The sequence below is a fragment of the Rhinoderma darwinii genome, chromosome 2, assembly GCF_050947455.1.
Source record: "Rhinoderma darwinii isolate aRhiDar2 chromosome 2, aRhiDar2.hap1, whole genome shotgun sequence".
Taxonomy (NCBI): Eukaryota; Metazoa; Chordata; class Amphibia; order Anura; family Rhinodermatidae; genus Rhinoderma; species Rhinoderma darwinii.
The window spans coordinates 301,434,061-301,460,359 of NC_134688.1; the positions used below are offsets into that span (position 1 = coordinate 301,434,061).

General features: G+C 43.0%; 1 protein-coding gene across 1 annotated transcript in view; it reads right to left on the minus strand.

Annotated features, from left to right (window-relative positions):
- Positions 1-1,867: 1,867 nt before the first annotated feature.
- The window catches only part of APOBEC2 (apolipoprotein B mRNA editing enzyme catalytic subunit 2), a 33,553-nt gene continuing 9,121 nt past the window's right edge, over positions 1,868-26,299 (minus strand). The window contains exon 2 of the mRNA XM_075850606.1: positions 1,868-2,744. Within this exon, the coding sequence (XP_075706721.1) occupies positions 2,180-2,744 (565 nt within the window). The 3' untranslated portion in view covers positions 1,868-2,179. The remainder of the gene's footprint in view (positions 2,745-26,299) is intronic.

The following is a 26,299-nucleotide window of genomic DNA, read 5'->3' on the forward strand; positions in this document are numbered from 1 at the left end:
CAACAAATACACGATGTGTGAACATGTCCTAAATGGTGATAAGGGCCCTTACTTTATTTTTTTTTGCTTTTGATACAGGGTATTTTTCAGGAGAATGTCATGTCTGGATCTGTCTGTAAACTGATCTAGTCATTCCTCTGGTGGATTTACGTGTCTGTAAATTTATCTAGTCAGTCATATGGGGTATATAATTAAAGTGGTTGTCTGGTGAGATTAAATTGATGGCCTATCCTCCAAATAGGCCATCAATATCTAATCGGTGGGTATCAGACTCTCAGCACCCCCAGCCGATCAGCTGTTTGAAAGCTGTAATATTGTGGATCATCGCTAAGAGTGTGACAGGGGTTTACAGTATTGAAGAGCCTAAGCGATCCAGGGGAAGCAGCGCTTGCCAGGGCATTGCAGCCCCTTCAAACAGCTGATCGACAGGGAGTACCGGGAGTCGGACCGAAAACAATCAGATATTGATGGGCTATCCTGAGGATATTTTATTACAGAGGACAACCCCTTTAAGTTTCATCACTTTTCATCTTTTTCCATTCTGGTCTGCTTTTCTGGTGTAAAAATGAAGCATGCTATTCTTGTTGATGGCAGTCCTGGATGGTCCATATTTTTCCATAGCCAATAATGATGAAGCAAATGATTTTGGAATCAGTTTTTTTTTGTTTGTTTTTTAAACTGGATTAAAAATGGTTACTTTGGTCAGTAATTAAAACTCCACCCAGTTATTTCAAGAAATATATGGTTTAAAACTTAAAGGAGGATGTATTGAATCTTTAGACCTTCTTCACATATTTTTATAAAGTAATTTTTTTTAGTGTTTTGTAGTTGCCTATTGAGAAAAATGCCAGAAAAAACACCATGCCTAGAACAAGCAACATTTTGATTACAACACAACAAATCCCAAAAATTCTACAAAATCGCCCAAAAAACAAAATGCTATGGGGGAATTTATTTAGATGTCAGTCTTAATCTAAACAGCACTGGAGTAAAATGCACCTGATATTGTTAAGTGGCGCACCCCTCTTAAAAAAAATAAGGCTCATCTCTGGCCGTCTGTGTGCCGGAAAGTCAAATCTAAGGGCCTGTTCACATCAGCGTTGGCTTTCCGTTCCGGGGTTCCGTCTGAGGTTTCCATTGGGTGAACCCCGCAACGGAAAATCAAACTGAAACCACAGCTTCCGTTACCATTAGCAATGTTTCCGTCACCATTCATATCAATGGTGACGGAAACGGAAGCTGTGGTTTCAGTTTGAGTTTCCGTTGCGGGGCTAACCCGATAGAAACCTCCGACGGAGCCCCGGAACAGAAAGCCAACGCTGATGTGAACAGGCCCTAACCCAGCTGTGATCTTGTGTAGACTTACGAGCACGGAGACCCCCACCAATCGCTAGAACAAAGCAGCTGAAGCGTTCGTGTGAGCGCTCAGCTGCTTCGTTTCTGTTGGTCTTTTTCCGGAAAGCCGATTTATCGGAGTACGGGCCCATAGACTTTCTATTGAGTTTTTACACCGATACATTTATTTCCGGAAAAAGCCGAACAGAAACTAAGCAGCTGAGCGCTCACACGAACTCTTCAGCTGCTTCATTCTAGCGATTGGTGGGGGTCTCCGTGCTCGGACCCCCACCAATACAAACTTCTGACATGTCACTATGACATGTCAGAAGTATCTTGAACGTTTAGCTACACTTTAAGGAGGATTCATTTGAGTTTGATGCATTAGGAGGGTGGATTGGGATATCTAAGCTACTAAAGAGAGATAACTATGTATTAAAATAAGAAATAAATTGTAAATGAAAAAAAAAAATTTAATGCAGAAAAATGTAAAAGTGAATTAGAGAAATGGCTTGTAGGGTTTATAAACATACACGTTCATTTTCGAGAAAGAATACAAAATTATGATTTTATTGTAGATCATTCAAAAATGTTTAATGGCCTAATGCAACCATAGACTCCTCTCATTTACCTACTGACATTATTTATCTCTTAAAACATGAATTATACCCCTATACATATTTAGTGACTCTTGCAATTAAAAACACTTTTAGTCAGAAAACATTAAATCTGTCCATTGATTGTAGCAGGCCATATAACAATATCTCTCTCTCAAAAAAAAAGTATCGCTGCCCTGCCCTCCCAAGTATTTGCCTTTTAGCCATATGATGACATTGTTGTTCATTTATCTTATAATTTCTGCCAACTTCTCCTCATAATATCTTGCGTTTTCTTCTAAATCCTCCCAGGGAATAAAGGCTCCTTGTTCACTCGTTTGCTCACTTTCCCCCTCTTCATTCAGGACCACGTCTGGCTCTACAAAATTTTTCCATACATGCAAATAATCAGCACTCTTCATCATTCGGAGTTTGCAGCCAGAAGAGCATATGCCCCGTAGGGCACTACGGATTTCAGATTCTTCCCATTGGAAAATCCGAGCAACTACCAACCGTAGGTTTATTGTCTTATTCTTTCGCAGACATCGAGCAATGCAGGCTGCACAATTTACGCAAGGGCTGGATGACACGTAACAGGTGACACTTACAGCACCAGAACTGAGAAACTGTGGCAGGACATTGGAGAAAAAAGCATCCTCTGCATGGGCCGAGACATGCTCATCTTCCAGGTATCCACGAAACACCTGGCCTTCTCCACGTTCTATAGTGTAGCATAATAAAGTCTTATTCCGCCCAGAACTATATTCCACATTCTTGAACTGGAACATAAAAGAAGAAGCAGGGATGCGGCTCCTAGGAATATCAAAACAGAAAACAATTTTAATAGGAGTTTAAATATAGTATACTGGAATTATGTAGAATTATAGCGGATAATGTACCAGCAGCATGACTCCGGTTTAGAATATCACAATACATTCTGCCCATCACTGTAAGTCTATATTTAGTAAGGGCAAATTCCATGTCCTGGGGCAATATATTCTAGTGGCTGTCAGAAGTGTTCGATTTGCTGTAATCTATGACAGAATTCCTCTCCCTCTCTCTTGTTAGGTTATCTTATGTCTTTGTTTGTACAAATACCTATCTTGCCTGTATTCTTGTCATTGGGTAGACAGATGAATGCATTCCACATGTACTCAGTTCAGTCGTCTCTGCCATTGCCATCATGTTTAAGATAACGAAATGTTTTCTGTCTGTGCGATTGTGCTGCCCTGGAAGGAGCATCTGTCACTTTAACCTCCATGTGTCACAGAAATTTGGAAGATATTTTTAGCTGCGCTGTAGGCTTCTCTTATCATCTGTCACTTTGCTAATCTCTAATATCCCACGGCAAAAATAAGACTCATCCAAGCATACTATGGGTTATTTCAGCAAAGACCACCGCATAAATTGAGGGTTAGAATAGAAGTCATGAAAAGGCAGCATGTAGAAATGGTAGAGGCTATCAAATAATAATAATAATAATCTAAAAATATGGCCATTTCCCCAAATATGTTATTTTCACTCATTTCACATAAAACCAAAGGAAAGAAGAAGAGTAAATTTTGAAATGTTTTTTTTTTCTTTTGTTTTGGAAAAATGGCGTAAATGCAGTGCGCTTAATTTTTTAAGTGTTTTAAACACTTTTTGAAAAGTGGCTGGAAAAAGTGGCATGGCTAAAATGTGTTGTAAAATGTGCCATATTTATTAACCCCTTAAGGACTGAGCCTATTTTTTCAAATCTGACATGTTTCACTTTATGTGGTAATAACTCCGGAATGCTTTTACCTATCCAAGCGATTCTGAGATTGTTTTCTCGTGACACATTGGACTAAGTATTTAATTGTGAAAAACACCAAAATTTAGCGAAAAATTGCAAAAATTTGCATTTTTCTAAATTTATATGTATCTGCTTGTAAGACAGATAGTAATACCACACAAAATTGTTGCTAATTAACATCCCCCATATGTCTACTTTAGATTGGCATCGTTTTTTGAACATTCTTTTATTTTTCTATGACATCACAAGGCTTAGAACTTTAGCAGCAATTTCTCACATTTTCAAGAAAATGTCAAAAGGCTATTTTTACAGGGGCCAGTTTAGTTGTGAAGTGGATTTTAGGGCCTTATATATTAGAAACCCTCGATAAGTCACCCCATTTTAAAAACTTCACCCCTCAAAGTATTCAAAACAGCATTTAGAAAGTTTCTTAATCCTTTAGATGTTTCACACGAATTAAGGCAAAGTAGATGTGAAATGTTCAAATTTCTTTTTTTTTTTGCAGAAATTCATATTTTATCTATTTTTTTTGTATCACAGAAAGTTTTACCAGAGAGACGCAACTCAATATCTATTGCCCAGATTCTGCAGGTTTTAGAAATACCCCACATGTGGCCCTAGTGCACTTATTGACTGAAGCACAGGCCTCAGAAACAAAGGAGCACCTAGAGGATTTTGGGGCCTCCTTTTTATTAGAAAATATTTTAGGCACCATGTCGGGTCTGAAAGGCTCTTGCGGTGCCAAAACAGTGGAAATCCCCCAAAAGTGACCCCATTTTGGAAACTATACCCCTTGAGGAAATTATCTAGGGGTATAGTTAGCATTTTGACCCCGCAGGTTTTTTGCAGAAATTATTGGAAGTAGGCCGTGAAAATGAAAATCTACATTCTTTCAAAGAAAATGTAGGTTTAGCTAATTTTTTCTAATTTCCACAAGGACTAAAAGGAGAAAATGCACCACTACTTTTGTAAAGCAATTTCTCCCAAGTAAAACAATACCCCGCATGTGGTAATAAACGGCTGTTTGGACACACGGCGGAGCTTAGAACGGAAAGAGCGCCATTTGTCTTTTGGAGCTCAAATTTAGCAGGAATGGTTTGCGGAGACCACGTCGCATTTGCAAAGCCCCTAAGGGACCAAAACAGTGAAAACACCAAAAAAGTGACTCCATTTAGGAAACTACACCCCTTGAAGAATCCATCTAGGGGTGTAGTGAGCATTTTGAACCCACAGGGGTTTCATAGATTTTATTCGAATTGGGCAGTGAAGATAAAAAAAATCATTTTTTTCCAATAAGACGTAGCTTTAGCTCAACATTTTTCATTTTCTCAACAAATAAAGGAATAAAAGAACCCCAACATTTGTAAAGCAACTTCTCTGGAGTACGGCAATACCCAATTTGTGGTCATAAACGGCTGTTTGGGCATACGGCAAGAATCAGAAGAGAAGGAGTGCAATTTGGCTTTTGGAGCACAGATTTTGCTGGATTGGTTTCTTGACACCATGTCACTTTTGCAAAGCTCCTAAGGTGCCAGTACAGTGGAAACTCCCCAAAAGTGACTCGATTCATGAAACTACACCCCTTGAGGAATTCATCTAGGGCTGTAGTGAGCATTTTGACCCCACAGGTGTTTCATAGATTTTATTAGAATTGGACAGTGAAAATAAAAAAAAAATCCTTTTTCTTCAATAAGACGTAGTTTTAGCTGAAAATGTTTCATATTCTCAACAAATAAATGAAAAAAAGCACCCCAACACTTGTAAAGCAACTTCTCCTGTGTACGGCAATACCACATATGTGGTCATAAACTGCTGTTTGGGCACAGAGTAGGGCTCAGAAGGGAAGGACTGCCATTTGGCTTTTGGAGTACAGATTTTGCTGGATTGGTTTCTGGGCGCTATGTCGCATTTGCAAAGTCCCTGTGGGACCAAAACAGTGGATCCCCCCCATAAGTGACCCCATTTTGGAAACTACATCCCTCAAGGTATTCACCTAGGGGTGTAGTGAGCATATTAACCCCACAGGTGATTGGCAGAAATTGGTGTGCACTCGATGTTGCAGAGTGAAAATGTTTTTTCAATAGATATGCCAATATGTGGCGCCCAGCTTGTGCCACTGGAGACACACACCCCAAAAATTGTTAAAAGGGTTCTCCCGGGTATGGCGATGCCATATATGTGGAAGTAAACTGCTGTTTGGGCACACTGTAGGGTTCAGAAGGGAGGTAGCGCCATTTGGCTTTTGGAGCGTGGATTTTGCTTGTAGTAGTTTTGTTTTGAGTCTTACTGGTGTTTCCGTTTATAATGTGGGGGTACATGTAAGGCGGGCAGAGTATATAAGGGGCATAGTCAGGTGGTATAGTGGGGTAAAAAAAAACAATAAAATGATCCATAGATGTGTGTTACGCTGTGACACAATCCTTTCTGCACAGGCCGGTGTCGCACTAATAAATGGTCTTTACTTATTCCCCTTTTGGTCCACACTCGGCACCTTTGAAGTTTGGGGAATTTTGCTGGGAAAGTGTTGTCCTGGTATAATACGGGTGCCCTCACTTCCAGCAGATATGTTTGGGCCCTCCCCTTCCTGGTTCCCTAATTTTAGGGGCCTTGATAATTCGCCACTTAAAACAGAAGAAACGTTCCCCTCGGGCCGGCACAACTGCATATTTTTATTTCCTGGCTTATTGGTGCCTTGACTAATTTTATTTTTTCATAGACGTAGTGGTATGACGGCTGGTTTGTTGTGGGACGAGCTGTAGTTTTTATTGGTACCATTTTGGGGTACATGCGACTTTTTGATCACTTGTTATCCTTTTTTTTTTGGGAGGCAAGGTGACCAAAAAACAGCAATTCTCGCATATTTTTTTAGTTTTTTTTATACAGCGTTCACCACGCATTATAAATTACATGTTAGCTTTATTCTGCGGGTCAGTCCGATTCCGGTAATACCTAATTTATAGCACTTTTTATGTTTTATAACTTTTTGCACAATAAAATAACTTTTGTGAGAGCCATAACGGTTTTAAATTTTTCGTCGACGGAGCTGTATGAGGGCTTGTTTATAGCAAGACGAGTTACAGTTTTTATAGGTACCATTTTTAGGTACATGCGACTTTTTGATCACTTTTTATTTCAATTTTTGGAAGACAAAGTGACCAAAAAATAGCAATTATGTCAGTATTTTTTAGTTTTTTTTTACGGCGTTCACTGTGCGGAATAAATAACATAATATTTTTATAGTTCAGGTCGTTACGGTCGCAGCGATACCAAATATGTATGTCTTTATTATTTTTTTCAATAATAAATGACTTGATAAGGGAAAAAGGGCGATTGTGTTTTGTGTTATTATTTGAAACTTTTATTGTATTTTTTACAACTTTTATTTTGAGTTTTTTTACACTTTTTTTACACTTTTCTTTAGTCCCACTAGGGGACTTGAAGGTCCAACTGTTTGTTTGATGTTCTAATACATTGCACTACCTATGTAGTGCAATGTATTAGAACTGTCAGTTGTTCACTGACAGCAAGCCGATCAGGCTCCGCCTCCAGGCGGGGCCTAATCGGCTAACGTAATGGCAGATAGGAAGCGATTGTTAGGCATCCTGTTGCCATAGTAGCAGTCGCCAGCCTTGCCATCGCATGGCAAGGCTGCCGATTGCATACAAACCACTTTGATGCAGCGATTGCATTGAATCGCTGCATTGAAGGGGTTAATGGCAGGAATCGGAGCTAGCTCCAGTTCCTGCCGATAGATCGGGGTGTCCGCTGTAACATACAGCGGACACCCACTGCTGATAACGCCGGCTCAGCTTCTGAGGCGGAAGCTGAGCCGGCGCCATCTTGCCGATGGTACCGGAAGCCTCCTGTGCCCCACCGACGACGGGGCATAGGAGGATTCCGATACAGGCTGATCGGGAGGTAAGCATTAGCCCTCCGATCGCCTTTGCAGCCACCGGCAACCCAGCGATCTCGTTGCTGGGGCGCCGGTGGCTATAAACTCCTCACATGCTGCGATCTCTATTGAACGCAGCATGTGAGGAGTTAATCGGTCGGATCGGAGGCTAGCTCCGGTCCTGGCCGATACCTCAGGGTGCCAGCTGTAACATACAGCTGTCACCCGGCGGTGATGTCGCTGGCTCAGCTCCTGAGCCAGCTTCATCTCCTTCACGTACAGTTACGTGGAGATGCGCGAAAAGGCCATCTACCATCACGTAACTGTATGTGAAATGGCGCTAAGGGGTTAACAGCGTGCACCAAAATACCGGTGTAAAGTGCCACAGAAAAGACGCGGTTCAAGAAAGAGAAGTGTCTAACATGTCTAGCTTATTCCGCCAAATTTATCATAAAGCATGAGCCATTGTGATAAATTTGCTTCTGCCTGTCTGGCCTAGTTTTATCCTGACTAAATTTAGGACAGAATGAATAAATCTGCCCCACTGCATTATGCCTAGAGCAGTCTGAGGGGGCGATGCATGACTTTTAAAACACAGCAAAGATGGAAGTCATGCTCAGCTCATTCAGGCCCTGCAGATTTTTCTAGTTTGTTCCCTTCCCACATTCCAACCCGAATGTGTGTAATGTTGATCGCAGGCGCTGTGCCTGCGCGACCACTGCGGGAGCCCGGCCGGCTGTGACGGACAGCCAGGCTTCCGCTGCAACGGCAGGGATCGGAGAAAGCTCTGATCTTGGTTATTTGACCCCTTAAATCCCGCGTTCAATAGTGACCGCAACATTTAAGTGGCTTGACACAGGGATGGGGCTCCCTCTGTCACACATTGGCGGCACGCGATCACCGGCCCCTATTGGTCTGTCATGGCAGCCATGGTCCTAACAGAGGCGCCTAGGCCTGCCATGACGACATGCCTGTCAGTTTTACATAATTATATCAGCCAGATATAGACTAATAGATAGACTAATAGACTACCTGTCAACTTTACATCACTATATCAGTGATCAGAAGATTGCATTGTGAAGTCCCGTAGTTAGACTAAAAAAAAATAATAATAATAATAATAATTAAATACAGTTAAATAAAGTTTATTAAAAAATAAAGTACACATTAAAAATTTTATTAATCCATTTTTCCATAAATGATTTTAAATGTTTTTTTTTCCAGAAATGGCTTTGTTTTGTAAAAGTGCAAAAATAAAAAAATACACATATATGGTATCACTGTTATCGTAACGACAAGAACAATTAAGTTAACATGTTATTCAAACCGCATGGTGAATGCCATACAAAAAGACACAAAGATCATAATTGCTTTTTTTTTTCACCCCAGACTCAAAAACAAAATATAATAAAAGTGAATCAATAAGTCCCATGTACCCCAAAATGATACTAATCAAAACTACACCTCGTCTCGCAAAAAAACAAGCCCACATATGGCTACATAGACAGAACAATTCTAAAGTTATGGCTCTTGGAATGCGGTAATCCAAAAACAACAAATGTTTTTATTCAGCAAAAGTAGTCAAACATAAAAACGTATACATATCTGGTGTCGCCGTAATTGTAACAACCCATAGAATAAAGGTAACGTGTTATTTACACTGCACACTGAACGGCGTAAATATTAAAACTCGAAAAATAATGCTGGAATTGGAGGTTTTTTTTTCAATTCCCTCCCCAAAAATATTTATGTAGACGGAAAAACAAAAGAGTTATAGGCTACGTAAACCTTTGGACACTAGTTTTAAAAAATAAAGCAATGTATTATGTGATTTTAAACAACATTTTCATTGTTTTTTTTATTTTAAAAAAACTTCTACAGCTTCTATGTATCTTTGATAAAGGTCAAAGGGGTTTTCTCATTATGATCATTTATCCCCTATCCACAGGATAGGGGATAAATGTCTGATCGGTGGTGGTCCGACTGCTGGGATTCCCACAGATCTGGAGAACGCAGGTCCCGGAGTGCCCACTGTGAATGGAGCACTATCTATGGCAGACCCATAGAACGTGACTGGAGTGGTAGCCAGGAATGCGCATTCCTGCTCCATTCACATAGGTCTCTCTGGGAACCCCGTTCTTGGGATGAGTGGGGTCCTAGCGGTCAGACCCCCATCAATCAGACATTTATCACCTATTCTGTGGATAGATGATAAATAATCACAATGAGAAAAACCTTTTAACCCCTTCCCGACATTTGACGTATACATACGCCAAAGTAGGGTAGGGGAAGTATGGAACGGGCTCACGGAGTGAACCCGCTCCATACGATGCTGGTTTTGGCTGTATGTTACAGCTGACACTTCAGAGTAATGAGCGGGATTGTGCTCGAGCGCGATCCTGCTCATTTAACCCGTTAAATGCAGCGGTCAATAGCGACCGCAGCATTTAAATTGTTAGAAAGAGGGGGCGACCCACTCCAACAGCTCATCGTGCCCCCCGCAATGCAATTGCGGGGTGGTGATGGTTGCTATGGCTGCCTGGGGGCCTAATAAAGGCCCCCAGGTCCGCCACCTTGTGCCTCCGCCAGGGCTTAATAGAAGCCTGTCAGAATCACGATATGCTGAAATACATTAGTATTGCAGTATATCGTGCAAGCGATCTAACGATCGCTGGTTGAAGTCCCCTAGGGGGACTAATAAAAAAGGTAAAAATTTGTAGAATAAAGTTGTTTTTTTAATGTAAAAATTTTTTTTTCATTAAAAGTAAAAAAAAAAACTTTTTCCCATTTTCCCCCTAGAGCATAGTAAAAAAATAAATAAATAAACATAATTGGTATCGCCGCGTCCGTAAAAGTCTAAAGTATTACCATGTATCATTATTTAACCCGCACGGTGAACGCCGTAAAAAACAAAAAATTGTAAACGCCAGAACCTCTATTTTCAAATTCTATCTCCCACAAAAAATTAAATGAAAAGTGATCAAAATGTCACATGTACCTGAAAATGGTATCATTAAAAACTACAGCTTATCCCACAAAAAAATAAGCCCTCATACCACTAAGGCCTCATGCACACGACCGTAGCCATGTGCACGGCCGAGATTTTCGGGTCGGCCGGCAGCGGACTGTCAGCCACGAGCCGCCCGCAAATCACGGGCCGTGCACATGGCCGCGGCCATTATTTTCAATGAGCCTGGACCGCAGAACACGGCCGTAATAAGACATGCCCATTCTTTCTGCGGTCCAGGCTCCCGGGCCATGCATGAAAACTATGGTCGTGTACATAGCCCCATAAGAATGAATGGGGCCGCAATTTTCCTGTGGATTTTTGGGAGAATTGCGGGGAAAAAAGCACGTTCGTCTGCATGGGGCCTTAATAGACGGAAAAATAAAAAAGTTATGGCTCTTGGAATTTGGCGACACAAAATAAATTTTATTTTTTACACTTAGGTTTTTACTTGTAAAAGTAGTAAAATATAGAAAAAACTATATATATTTGGTATTGCAGTAATCGTATTGACCCACAGAATAAAGTTAACATGTTGTTTTAATTGCACAGTGAATTCTGTAAAAACTATGCGCAAAAAACAATGGAGGAATCGCAGTTTTTTTCATTTTCTACCCAACAAATAATTTTCCAGTTTCCTAGTACATTATATGGTAATTTAAGAAGTTTGAGGAAAAAACGGATATACCCTGGCGCTGCTAACTGGTAAACCCCTTCTTGAGTAATGAGGATTTAAAACAAGCAAATGTAATATCAGATATTGTTTTAATTACTACGCGTTTCAAGGCCGGACTGGCCTCCTCATCAGGTAAAATACAAATGCTTTCCTTGTTTCCTTGTTTTAAATCCTCATTACTCAAGAAGGGTTTTACCAGTTAGCAGCGCCAGGGAATATCCGTTTTTTCCTCAAACTTCTCAAATTACCATTTACCACTGGACCGTTTGGATCCGGATCGGAACCCAGGCTGCAGCAATATTTTAACTGGTTCCCGACCGCTGGCTGTATTTTTACGGCCAGCGGTCAGGGTCCTTAAAACCCGAGCCATAGACTTTTTACGGCTCGGGTTTTAACTTGCTGCCCGCGCGATCAGGGAGCTGAATGTCGGGTGTCCGGCTGTCAGTGACTGCCGGGGACCCTGAGGAGAAGATAGAAGCAGCTTTCGCTGCTTCTGTCTTCTCCGATGTCTTTTTATACAGCGCTCAATGAACGCTGTGTATAGGAATAGATGCAGCATCAGCGGCGCTGTCTCTATTCCTCACGGTGATCATGTGACTGGTCACATGATCGCCGGGTGCCGTTACTGACAGACTGCTGCTGGGTCTTACAAGACCCAGCACAGCCCTATTAGTGACAATCGTCACTATGAGAGGGCTGATTTCCCTGTAACTGTGGCTGCTGTGCAGCCCCAGTTACAATGGAAAAACATGGTGTAAAAGAAAGAAAAAAAATATATAAAGTTCCCCAAAGGTCTTTTTTGACTTTTGAGGGACAGACCATAGTAATAAAAAAATTGTAAAGTAAAGTGCAAAAAAAAAATTAAATAATAAATACACATAAAATACCCACCCCAAAAAAAAACTTTCCCCCCCCGCCAATCATTGTTGTAACGCTAGCGCTGACCCAATTACCCTAATATAGACATGTAATATATTAAAATTTACGGTAGGCAATGCCAATCACAAATAAAAGGTCTATTTTAGGGTAAAACTATGTTATTACCCCCCAAAAAAATAGCTGAAACGTAAAAAAGCTTATTTTTTTACTATTATTTTCAAACTTTAGGAATAAAAATTCTAAAATAGCAAAAAAGGTGTGTATAAAAACGATAAAAAAAGAAACCTGCATTGTCTACGGAAAAAACGTCGCAAAAATCACATCGTTAGCCCAACAAATAAAAAAGTTATAGCCATTTAACGAACACGTGCTAAAAATGGCTAAACGGTGTCTGGTCCTGAAGGTGCAAAATAGCCCGGTCCTGAACTGGTTAAAACACGCTTTCAAGGATGTTGTGCTCCTAGCACAACAAACCAGGTCAGCAGAACTGATCACCTATCTGTGGCTTTTTTATTTTATCATTTCATGCACTATGTGCGTTTTGTGTTGTTTTTTCTCCTCTACTGTTTAGCTAGTACATTATATGGCACAATAAATGGTGCTATGAAAAACTACAACTCGTCCCGCAAAAATCAAGCCCTCATAGGCCTATATCGACGCAAAAATAAAAAAGTTATAGCTTTTGGAAGGTGGGGGTGAAAAAACGAAAATTAAAATATGAAAAAGGGCTGCAGCGGGAAGGTCTGGAGATGCACAAAAATAGGTAACACATTTTATAGAGTATGTATGTATGTATGTATGTATGTATGTATGTATGGGACCTGATGGGTTACACCCTAGAATTCTTAAAGAGCTTAGTTCAGTTATTTCTGTCCCCCTTTTCATAATATTCAGAGAATCTCTAGTGACTGGTATAGTGCCAAGGGACTGGCGCAGGGCAAATGTGGTGCCTATTTTCAAAAAGGGCTCTAGGTCTTCCCCGGGTAATTATAGACCAGTAAGCTTAACATCCATTGTGGGGAAAATGTTTGAGGGGCTATTGAGGGACTATATACAGGATTATGTGACAATAAATAGTATTATAAGTGACAGCCAGCACGGTTTTACTAAGGACAGAAGTTGTCAAACTAACCTAATCTGTTTTTATGAAGAGGTGAGCAGAAGCCTAGACAGAGGGGCCGCTGTGGATTTAGTGTTTTTGGACTTTGCAAAGGCATTTGACACTGTCCCCCATAGACGCCTAATGGGTAAATTAAGGACTATAGGTTTAGAAAATATAGTTTGTAATTGGATTGAGAATTGGCTCAAGGACCGTATCCAGAGAGTTGTGGTCAATGATTCCTACTCTGAATGGTCTCCGGTAATAAGTGGTGTACCCCAGGGTTCAGTGCTGGGACCACTATTATTCAACTTATTTATTAATGATATAGAGGATGGGATTAATAGCACTATTTCTATTTTTGCAGATGACACCAAGCTATGTAATATAGTTCAGTCTATGGAAGATGTTCATGAATTGCAAGCGGATTTAACCCCTTAATGACCAGCCTATTTTAGACCTTAATGACCAGGCAATTTTTTACGTTTTTCCATCGTCGCATTCCAAGAGCTATAACTCTTTTGTTTTTGCGTCGACATAGCTGTATAAGGTCTTGTTTTTTGCTGGACAAGTTGTACTTTTTAATAGCACCATTTTGGGGGACATATTATTTATTGATTAACTTTTATTAACTTTTTTTTGGGGGGAATAGAAAAAAACCTGAAATTTCGCCACACTTTTTCGCATCTTAAAGCAACGGCGTTTACCATGTGATATAAATAACACCATAACTTTATTCAGCGGGTTGTTACGATTGCAACGATACCAAATTTGTATAGTTTTTGTATGTTTTACTACTTTTACACAGTAAAAACGCATTTTTTTCAAAATTATTTGTTTTTGTGTCTCCATATTTGAAGAGCCGTAACGGTTTCATTTTTTCGCCGATGTGGTTGTATGAGGGCTTTTTTTTTTGCGGGAAGACTTGTAGTTTTTATTGGTACCATTTTTGAGTAGATGTGACTTTTTGATCACTTTTTATAAAAAAAATTTAAAGTCAGGATTCACAGAAAACAGCAATTTTTCCATAGTTTTTTATTACATTTTTTACGGCGTTCACCGTGCGGGTTAAATAATGTTATAGATTTAAAGTCGGGGTCGTTACGGACGCGGCGATACCAAATATGTGTAACTTTTTTACTTTATTTTGTTTTTTTAATAGTAAAGCATTGTGTAAGGGGAAAAGCTGTCTTTTTCATTTTTTTCACATTTTTTTTTTCATTAACTTTATTAAACTTTTTTTTTACTTTTTTACTAGTCCCATTAGGGGACTATAATATGCGATTCTCCGATCGCTATTGTAATACACTGCAATACTTTTGTATTGCAGTGTATTACTGCCTGTCCGTTTAAAACGGCCAGGCATCTGCTAGGTCATGCCTCCGGCATGATCTAGCAGGCAGTCGCTCCAGGCAGACCTGGGGGCCTTTATTAGGCCCCCGGCTGCCATTAGAGACACAGACACTCGGCGATCGTATCGCCGGGTGTCGGTGGGGGAGAGAGGGAGCTCCGTCCCTCTCTCCAAAACCACTCAGATGCGGTGCACGCTATTGCGCACCGCATCTGAAGGGTTAAACGGGTGAGATCGATACTTATATCGATCTCACCCGGCAGAGCAGGGACGCCCCCAGCCCTCAGCTGCCTCTAGTAGCTGAGAGCGGGGAGATTTGACACTCCCTGCTCTGTTTACTTTATCCTGATGCAGTGCCGTAAAAAGGCACATGCATCAGAATAAAGCCCGTTAGTGGCCGCCGTTAAAAGGCATATTGGCGGTCACTAACGGGTTAAACAAACTAAGTGTTTGGGCATCCACTTGGCAGATGAAGTTTAATGTAGATAAATGTAAAGTTATGCATCTGGGTACCAACAACCTGCATGCATCATATGTCCTAGGGGGAGCTACACTGGCGGATTCACTTGTTGAGAAGGATCTCGGTGTACTTGTAAATCATAAACTAAATAACAGCATGCAGTGTCAATCAGCTGCTTCAAAGGCCAGCAGGATATTGTCGTGTATTAAAAGAGGCATGGACTCACGGGACAGGGATGTAATATTGCCACTTTACAAAGCATTAGTGGGGCCTCATCTAGAATATGCAGTTCAGTTCTGGGCTCCAGTTCATAGAAAGGATGCCCTGCAGTTGGAAAAAATACAAAGAAGAGCAACGAAGCTAATTAGGGGCATGGAGAATTTAAGTTATGAGGAAAGATTAAAAGAATTAAACCTATTTAGTCTTGAAAAAAGACGACTAAGGGGGGACATGATTAACTTATATAAATATATTAATGGCACATACAAAAAATATGGTGAAGTCCTGTTCCATGTAAAACCCCCTCAAAAAACAAGGGGGCACTCCCTCCGTCTGGAGAAAAAAAGGTTCAACCTGCAGAGGCGACAAGCCTTCTTTACTGTGAGAACTGTGAATCTATGGAATAGCCTACCGCAGGAGCTGGTCACAGCAGGGACAGTAGATGGCTTTAAAAAAGGGTTAGATCATTTCTTAGAACAAAAAAGTATTAGCTCCTATGTATAGAAATTTTTCCTTCCCTTTTCCCGTCCCTTGGTTGAACTTGATGGACATGTGTCTTTTTTCAGCCGTACTAACTATGTAACTATGTAACTATGTATGTATGTATGTATGTATGTATGTATGTATGTATGCATGTAGAGGACAGTCCCTGCAATGTTTTAATCTAGTGAATGCTTTCATGAGTATATATGGGCACAAGGTGTTTATCTATTGTTTGCTGACCAGCTGCCACCGTAACTGGAGAAGGGATATTGCGGTCTCTAATATGGGAACAGTAAAACCACTAGTGGAGGGATAGCCATGGATAAATAACACTAACAGAAGTAGTATAAAACTTTCCACTGGGACAAAGGATTTCATTTACTTACAGCACAATCTTTTCAGATACCAAATTTAATGAAAATGTATCTGTCTTCTGAAGAGAATGGTTTAATGGACTAAAATGACAGCAGTTGAAAAGATGATTTAAAGTGATTTTGTTTTATTAAGTTCATCTGTCCTATTTTTACAGATTATCATGTAGTCATTTTCACACAAGTATATATTTGATTAGAGGTACGTGATATCCCTCTCTGCTAGCTGCAAACACTTTGTATGAATAACATTTGTTTTATTTTGCTCTCACTCAGCTGTTTCTGTGTCTCCCATAGACTTGTATGAAGGAGGCTGTGCGCATTCTCGTCCATTGCTCCACACAACTCCTCCCCAACACAGCAGTCCAGCTGTTCGGGGTATCAGAGATCGGTGGGGGTGTAAAGCAGTAGTAGTCATACATTAGTAAAAGTTTAAGGGCTCATACACACAGCATCTGTACTGCAGTGTATAGAGGCTATACAGCAGTACGGGGTCCGTCAGGTGCTGTATGTATGGAGATAAGGCATCCGATGGTAGATACCACAATTTTTTTTCTGTTGAATTGGTATGGAAAAAAAACCTCCATATGCCTCGTGATACAGAGGTAAAGTAGAGGGTTCATACACCTCTAAAAAAGTGAATTTTTTATTTTCATCTTGACAAGAAACTTGAATGGGATGCTTCAGTTTGAAGCCAATTTAACGTCAGAGAACTCGATTATCAGCAATTATTTAATGTACTGTAATTATTAGGCTATGTTCACATGGCAATCCAAAAACAGCAGTAAAATACCGAGCTGTTTTCAAGCGAAAACAGCCCCTGATTTTCAGCCGTTTTTTAAGCAACTTGCGTTTTTTGCTGTGTTTTTTACGTCCGGTTTTTGGAGCTGTTTTTCTATTGAGTCAATGAAAAATGGCTCCAAAAATGGCTAGAGAAGTGACATGCACTTCTTTACGAGGCGTTTTTTATGCGCCGTTTTTACAAATAAAAAAACGCCGCATGGGAACAAAACGCCTTTTTTCCCATTGAAATCAATGGGCAGATGTTTGAAAGCATGCAGCCTACATATTTTTAGCTGTAAATAGGCTGAAAATAGGCCATGTGAACATACCCTTCTTTACTTTACCAGTAGTAGCATCTCCAATAATTAGTCAGCCTACAAGGCTGCTGGGAAATAAAATTTGCTTATGCTAATTTCATATTTTGAAAAAACTGTTTTGAAACCACAGTATCAGTGGCGGATCATCATAAGGGCGGTTCGGGCGGCCCTTCAGGGCCCTAGGCTCCTAGGGGGCTCATGGCCGCCCGGCCCATAACATTTGTGGGCCAGGCGGCATGGGCCCCCTCATGCCCCGTGGCGTCACTAGCACCGGAGGGGGCCCCGTGCTAGCGACACCAACGTTTACTTGTATCTGTGTCCTCAGGACAAATTACAAATTAATACTATAGGCTGCAGGCCACGTTAGCCTGCAGCCTATAAGGCACTGGGAAGACTCCCTGTGCAGATCGACGTGATGATGTGACTGCATCACGCTGGTCTACACAAGCGTCCCGTCCGGAGTCTGTGCAGCGCTCCATCCGTCGAGGGAACGGGGCATGGTCAGTATAATATTTTCGTTTGGGGGGGGCTATGCGGCAATATACACGGGGGATTGCTGTGTAGCAATATATACAAGGGGGGGCTGTGTAGCCCTATATATAAGGGAGGGGCGCTTTGTGGCACTATATACAAGGGGGGCAGTGTGGCACTATATACAAGGAGGGCTGTGTGGCAATATTTACAAGAGGGTGGGGGCCGTGTAGCAGTATATACAAGGGCTGGCTGTGTGGCAGTATATGCAAAGGGGCTGTGTGGCACTAAGTACAAGGGGGCTGTGCAGCACTAAATACAAGGGGGGCTGTGTGGCACTAAATACAAGGGGGGCTGAATGGCACTAAATACAAGGGGGGCTCTGTGGCACTAAATACAATGGGGGCTGTGTGGAACTTTATACAAGGGGGGCTGTGTGGCACTATATACAAAGGGGACTGTGTGGCACTATTTACAAGAGGGTGGGGGCTGTGTGGCACTGTTTAAAAGAGGGGGGTTGTGTGGCACTATATACAAAAGTGTGGGGGCCGGGTGTCACTAAATACAAGGGGGGCAGGGTGGCATTAAATGCAAGGTGAGCTGTGTGGCACTATATACAAGGGGGGCTGTGTGGCACTATCTACAAGAGGGGAGGGCTGTGTGACGCTATCTACAGGGGCCTTGTGTATGTGGTGCTTTACTTTACAGTGTTTGACACATTTATATTCAGGGGCACAGTGTTTGGTATTATTTTATTCACGGGTGCAGTATATGGCGCTATTATATTTAGGGGCACCGTGTGTGGCACCATGATAATTTTATCTTCGTTTATAGGTGTGGAAATGTTGGAAAAGTGAGGAGCCGAGGACATCTAAGTGGCAAATTCTGCAGAAATGGGTCGTGGCCGGGAGAAGTCGTCATGATGTTTAGACCGGATGGATAAGAAAAGAGGAAAGAAACTACCAGAATCTGAGAAGTCGTCACCTGTAAGTCACTGGATTTATAGAGAATCCGTTGCCTCTCCTGGCATGTTTATTATAGGAAATTCTTGTATTTCACAAAAAGTTTTTGTGCAGTCCAGGACTGATAGACAAATTGGTGTTACCATTCCCCTTGTCAGGAGGATGTGTCCCTGCACAGTGTGATAATGTCAATATGTAGGGACACAGCCCTTTGAAAAGGGGAATCGTAACACCCATTTCTTAATTCTTGCACAAAAAGGTAGTGTTAACAATCGTTATGGCAGAAGGGGGGTCCCAAGTTTTGGTAACAGCCCAGGGTCTATTGTCTACTTAATCTGCCACTGCACAGCATGTACAATGGTTTCTATGGTCATGACAGATGCCCTAATAGTGAAGTTCCTTTTTTATTCCAAGTCCTAAAAAAGTGTACGCTTTTCAGTATTGTTCGAAAACGTATGTCACAAGTACATTTTTATTTGTATTGAAGTCAATGGCGACTTATGGATGACATAAAACAACTTAACCCCTTTAGGTCGCAGCCTGTTTTGGCTCTGTGGAAATAGATGAGTTTTTCAAATCTGGCATGTATTGCTTTATGTGGTATTAACTTTGGAATGCTTTAACCTATCCAAGCAATTCTGAGATTGTTTTCTTGTCAGGAAAAACGAACAAAAGTAGAGGATCCAGGGCAATCAATTAAAATAGAACATGGTTCCAATTTTATTGGGCTGATTTAAAACAAGATCAATCCCGAGTGTAGTATTTAGAGATAGGTAGATAGGTGCCTACGCGTTTCAGACGCACACCACGTCCTTTCTCATGGCCATGAGGAAGGACGTGGTGTGCGTCTGAAACGCGTAGGCACCTATCTACCTATCTCTAAATACTACACTCGGGATTGATCTTGTTTTAAATCACCCCAATAAAATTGGAACCATGTTCTATTTTAATTGATTGCGCTGGATCCTCTACTTTTGTTCGTTTTTCCTGTCTTCAATACCGTGAGCCGTCAAGGAGATCCGGGCGCAGAGCGCAGAAAACCTGCATTCAAGGGGAGCTGGAGGATCCCTCCTACAGTTTTGTTTGTCTTATTTTCTTGTGACATATTGTACTTTGTGTTAGTGAAAAAATTTGGTCGATAAATTCAATATTCATTAGTGAAAACTTCAAATTTTAGAGAAAATGTGCAAAAATTAGCATTTTCTAAATTTAAATGTATCTACTTGTAAAACAGATAGTAATACTACACCAAATAGTTACTAGTTAACATTTTCCATATGTGTACTTTGTGTTTGCATCGTTTTTTTCATGTCCTTTTATTTTTCTAGGACGTTACAAGGCTTAGAACTTTACCAGTGATGTAATGGCAGGGGGTAGGGAGACGGACAAGTGAGCCCTAATCTACCCGCCACTCTGTCCCTGCCTACTTGCAACGACCCGCCCTAGGCGACGGGGTACAACTGGACGGCGGTCCCTGCGCTCAGTAAGTGCACGACAAACATACAAAGGAACACAAGCAAGGAAAAGGGGCCGTTGCCCACGGCAACACCGTGAGCAACCAGAGTGGTGAACGAGCCGAGTCAAGCCAGGAGTGTGCGAGGTACAAAACGAAAAGCAGAAGAGTAGTCGGTAAGCCAGGGTCTGTATGGAGCAGGATCAAAAATAGCAGGAGCTGTAGCTGGGCCAGGAAACCACAAGGAAAGAATCACAAGCACCGAGGGACAGGAAGTGCAGGCTTAAATAGACCGAGGGCGGGAGCTAGCTGAGTCTGGCCAGGTTACGATAGGCTCTCCCACTCCTAAGCCTGCCAGACTGAATGGTGGAAGCAGGAGTCAGTCTCAGGGATGTATTCTCAGGTGCTGACTGATTAGTTCTGGGAGTTAACTCCGAAGCTGTGCCTGGCAGATCCTTTACAGTACCCCCCCTTTTATGAGGGGCCACCGGACCCTTTCTAAGTGGACCTGGCTTACTGGGGAAACGCAGGTGGAACCTCCTGACCAATACCCCAGCGTGAACATCCCGGGCGAGTACCCAAGTCCTCTCCTCGGGCCCGTATCCTCTCCAATGGACCAGGTACTGGAGGGAGCCTTGGACCATCTTGCTGTCCACAATCCTGGCCACCTCGAATTCCACCCCCTCCGGGGTGAGGATGGGAACAGGAGGTCTCCTCGAGGGAGCCAAGGACCGGGAGCAGCGTTTGAGGAGGGAGGCATGAAACACGTCGTGTATCCGAAAAGACGGGGGTAACTCCAGCCGGAAGGAGACAGGATTGAGGACCTCAATGACCTTATACGGCCCAATGAACCGGGGAACAAACTTCTTGGACGGAACCTTGAGACGCAAGTTCCTAGACGACAACCACACCAGATCCCCGACCATAAACAGGGGGTTAGCAGAACGTTTTTTATCAGCCTGAGTTTTTTGTACGCTCTGGGACACCTCTAGGTTTTTCTGAACCTGGGCCCAGACTGTGCACAGTTCCCGATGAACGACCTCTACCTCGGGATTGTTGGAACTACCAGGTGAAACGGAGGAGAACCGTGGATTAAACCCAAAATTACAAAAAAAAGGAGAGACCCCTGACGAGTTACTGACCCGGTTATTAAGGGAAAATTCGGCGAGGGGAATGAAAGAGATCCAATCAAATTGACAGTCAGAGACAAAACACCTTAAGTATTGTTCTAGAGATTGATTAGTCCTCTCCGTTTGGCCATTGGTTTCAGGATGGAAGGCAGAGGAGAAGGACAGATCAATCCCCAACTTCATACAGAAGGCTCTCCAAAACAATGAAACAAATTGTACCCCTCTGTCCGTAACAATATTGAAAGGGACCCCATGGAGACGCAGGATGTGTTTGACAAACAAGGTAGCCAACGTTTTGGCGTTGGGTAGTTTCTTGAGGGGCACAAAGTGGCACATCTTACTGAAGCGGTCCACCACCACCCACACCACTGACTTGCCTTGGGATGGAGGCAAATCGGTGATAAAATCCATGGAGATATGTGTCCAAGGTCTCTGGGGAATGGGCAACGAACGCAGTAAGCCCGCTGGTCGGGACCTGGGAGTCTTGGACCTAGCACAAACCTCACAAGCGGCGACGTAGGCCTTAACGTCTTTAGGCAACCCAGGCCACCAATAATTTCTGGTAATGAGGTGTTTCGTACCCAGGATGCCTGGATGGCCAGATAGTGCGGAGTCATGATTTTCCCTAAGTACCCTTAGCCGGAATTGCAGGGGAACAAACAGCTTGTTCTCAGGAAGATTCCCGGGAGCTGCACCTTGATCAGCAGCAATATCAGAGACTAAATCAGAATCGATCGAGGAAATGATTATACCTGGAGGCAAAATACAAGCAGGATCTTCCTCCGAAGGAGGGCTGGCCATGAAGCTACGCGACAGTGCATCAGCCTTAATATTTTTAGACCCAGCCCTATAGGTAACCAAAAAATTGAATCTGGTAAAAAATAACGCCCATCGAGCTTGTCTCGGGTTTAGCCTCCGGGCAGATTCTAGGAAAACCAGATTCTTGTGGTCGGTAAGGACCATTACCTGGCGCCTAGCCCCCTCCAGGAAGTGACGGCACTCTTCAAATGCCCATTTAATGGCTAAGAGTTCGCGGTTGCCAATATCATAGTTACTTTCAGTTGGCGAAAACTTCCTGGAGAAGTAGGCACAGGGGCGGAGATGGGTGAGGGACCTGGTACCCTGGGACAAGACAGCCCCTACTCCCACCTCAGATGCGTCAACTTCCATGATAAATGGCTCCATTTGGTTGGGCTGAACCAGCACCGGGGCCGAGACAAAGCACTTCTTAAGGACCTCAAAAGCCTGGACAGCCTCAGGAGGCCAGTGGAGGAGATCAGCACCTTTGCGAGTGAGGTCCGTAAGGGGCTTAGCGATGACCGAGAAGTTAGCAATAAATCTCCTGTAATAATTAGCGAACCCCAAAAAACACTGTAACGCCTTCAGGGAGGCAGGTTGGACCCATTCCGCCACAGCCAGAACCTTGGCGGGGTCCATGCGGAATTCATGAGGAGTGAGGATTTGACCCAAAAATGGAATCTCCTGTACCCCAAACACACATTTTTCGGTTTTGGCAAACAGTTTGTTTTCCTGAAGGACCTGGAGCACCTTCCTGACATGCTCAATGTGGGAGGACCAGTCCTTGGAAAACACCAGTATGTCATCAAGGTACACTACCAGAAAAATCCCCAGGTAATTTCTCAAAATCTCATTTATGAAATTCTGGAAGACCGCAGGGGCATTACACAACCCAAAGGGCATGACGAGGTATTCGAAATGGCCTTCGGGCGTGTTAAACGCAGTCTTCCACTCATCCCCCTCTTTGATGCGAATAAGGTTATACGCCCCCCGTAGATCCAATTTAGAAAACCATTGGGCCCCCTGAACCTGATTAAAGAGATCAGGAATCAAAGGAAGGGGATACTGGTTCCTTACCGTGACCTTATTCAGGCTACGGTAGTCAATGCATGGCCTAAGACCATCATCCTTCTTCCCCACGAAGAAGAAGCCAGCACCTACCGGAGAAGAAGAGGGACGAATGTAACCCTTGGCCAGGGATTCCTGGATATACACTCTCATAGCTTCACGTTCGGGACAAGAAAGATTAAATATCCTACCCTTAGGAAGCTTAGCTCCTGGTACCAATTCGATAGCGCAATCGTATTCTCTATGAGGAGGTAACACTTCGGAGGCCTCCCTAGAGAAAACATCAGCGAAGTCCTGAACAAACTCGGGTAGCGTATTCGCCTCCTTAGGGGGAGAAATAGAATTAACAGAAAAACATGACGTACAACATTCATTACCCCATTTGGTTAGCTCCCCAGTATTCCAGTCAAACGTAGGATTATGCAACTGCAACCAGGGAAGACCTAGAACCAAATCATACGATAATCCCTGCATCAACTGTACAGAGCATTGCTCCAAATGCATGGAGCCAGCAAGGAGTTCAAAAACAGGGGTATGCTGTGTAAAATAACCATTAGCAAGAGGAGTGGAGTCGATACCCACTACCGGGACAGGTTTAGGCAAATCAATCAGAGGCATAGCAAGGGACATAGCAAATTCCACAGACATGATATTAGTAGAGGACCCTGAATCCACGAAGGCACTGCCGGTAGCAGACCTTCCACCAAAAGAGACCTGAAAGGGAAGCAAGATCTTAGTACGTTTCATATTTACGGGAAATACCTGTGCGCCCAAGTGACCTCCCCGATGATCACTTAGACGCGGAAGTTCTCTGGCTGCAATCTTACGCTTAGGACATTTGTTCACTTGATGCTTGTCGTCCCTACAATAGAAGCAGAGACCATTCTTCCTGCGGAATTCTCTACGTTGTTGGGGGGACACGGAGGCCCCGAGTTGCATAGGTATCTCTGAATCTTTCGGGGAGGAACGAAGCAACGGAGCTTCGGGAGGCATCATGGGGGAGTCGGAGGAGAAAACACATAAACGTTCACGTTGTCGTTCCCTGAGACGTCTGTCAAGTCGTACCGCTAGAGCCATAACCTGGTCTAGGGAGTCAGAAGAGGGATAGATAACTAGCAGGTCTTTCAGGGCATTCGACAGACCCAACCTAAACTGGCACCTTAAGGCAGGGTCATTCCACCGAGAAGCTACGCACCACTTCCGAAAGTCAGAGCAATACTCCTCAACAGGTCTCTTACCCTGACTTAAGGTCACCAGCTGACTCTCGGCAAAGGCAGTCCTGTCAGTCTCGTCATAAATAAGTCCGAGAGCAGAAAAGAAACAATCAACGGAGGAAAGTTCAGGGGCGTCAGGAGCCAAGGAGAAGGCCCACTCTTGGGGCCCTTCCTGGAGCCGGGACATAATTATACCCACCCGCTGGCTCTCAGAACCTGAGGAATGAGGCTTTAAACGAAAGTAAAGCCTACAACTCTCCCGAAAGGAGAGAAAAGCCCTCCGGTCCCCTGAGAACCGGTCGGGCAACTTGAGGTGGGGTTCAAGTGGTGCGGTGAGGGGAACTACCAGGGTAGCATCAGGCTGGTTGACCCTCTGAGCCAGGGCCTGGACCTGTAGGGAGAGACCCTGCATTTGCTGAGCCAGGGTCTCACGGGGATCCATAGTGGTGTCAGGGACCAGGGGTAGACTAGGTATTGGCTTGTGATTATGTAATGGCAGGGGGTAGGGAGACGGACAAGTGAGCCCTAATCTACCCGCCACTCTGTCCCTGCCTACTTGCAACGACCCGCCCTAGGCGATGGGGTACAACTGGACGGCGGTCCCTGCGCTCAGTAAGTGCACGACAAACACGACAAACATACAAAGGAACACAAGCAAGGAAAAGGGGCCGTTGCCCACGGCAACACCGTGAGCAACCAGAGTGGTGAACGAGCCGAGTCAAGCCAGGAGTGTGCGAGGTACAAAACGAAAAGCAGAAGAGTAGTCGGTAAGCCAGGGTCTGTATGGAGCAGGATCAAAAATAGCAGGAGCTGTAGCTGGGCCAGGAAACCACAAGGAAAGAATCACAAGCACCGAGGGACAGGAAGTGCAGGCTTAAATAGACCGAGGGCGGGAGCTAGCTGAGTCTGGCCAGGTTACGATAGGCTCTCCCACTGCTAAGCCTGCCAGACTGAATGGTGGAAGCAGGAGTCAGTCTCAGGGATGTATTCTCAGGTGCTGACTGATTAGTTCTGGGAGTTAACCCCGAAGCTGTGCCTGGCAGATCCTTTACAAGTGATTTCTCATATTTTCAAGAAAATTTCAACAGGCTATTTTTTCAGGGACCAGTTCAGTTGTGAAGTGGCTTTGATGGCCTCATATAATAGAAAGTCTCTATAAATCACCCCATTTTGATAACTGCACCCCTCAAAGTATTCAAAACAGCATTCAGAAAGTATTTTAACCCTTTAGGTGTTTCACATGAATTAAAGCAATGTATAAAAAATACACAACTCAATATTTATTGACCAGATTCTGCAGTTTTTCGAAATATCCCACATGTGGCCCTATTGTGCTAATGGACTGAAACACAGGCTTCAGAAGCAAAGGAGCACCTTGTGAATTTTGGGGGCTCCTTTTTTTAGGAATTATGTCAGGTTTGAATAGGTCTTGTGGTGCCTAAAGAGTCTAAATTTCCCCAAAGTGTCCGTGTTTTGGAAACTACACCCCTCAAGGAGTTTTTGTAGGGGTATAGTAGCATTTTGACCGCACAGGGGTTTTTTTGCAGAATTTAGGGAATTAGTATGTGATGATGAAAATATACTATTTTTCTGCTGAAGCTGAAACATAGAATGTTTTCATTTTAACAAGGAATAAAGGAGAAAAAGCACCCCAACATTTGTAAAGCAATTTCTCCTGATTACGGCAGTACCCCATATGTGGTCAGAAACTGATGGAGCCACAGCAGTGCTCAGAAGAGAAGGAGCGCCTTTTGGATTTTGGAGCGCAGATTTTGCTGGAATGGTTTTCGGTGCCATGTCTCGTTTGCGACGCCCTGGAGTGACCAAAACAGTGGAAAACCCACATTTTGGAATCTACACCCCTAACCAATTTTTCTAGGGGTATAGTTAGCATTTTGACCCCACAGGTTTTTTGTAGAATTTAGTGGAATTAGACCGTGAAAATTAATATCAACATT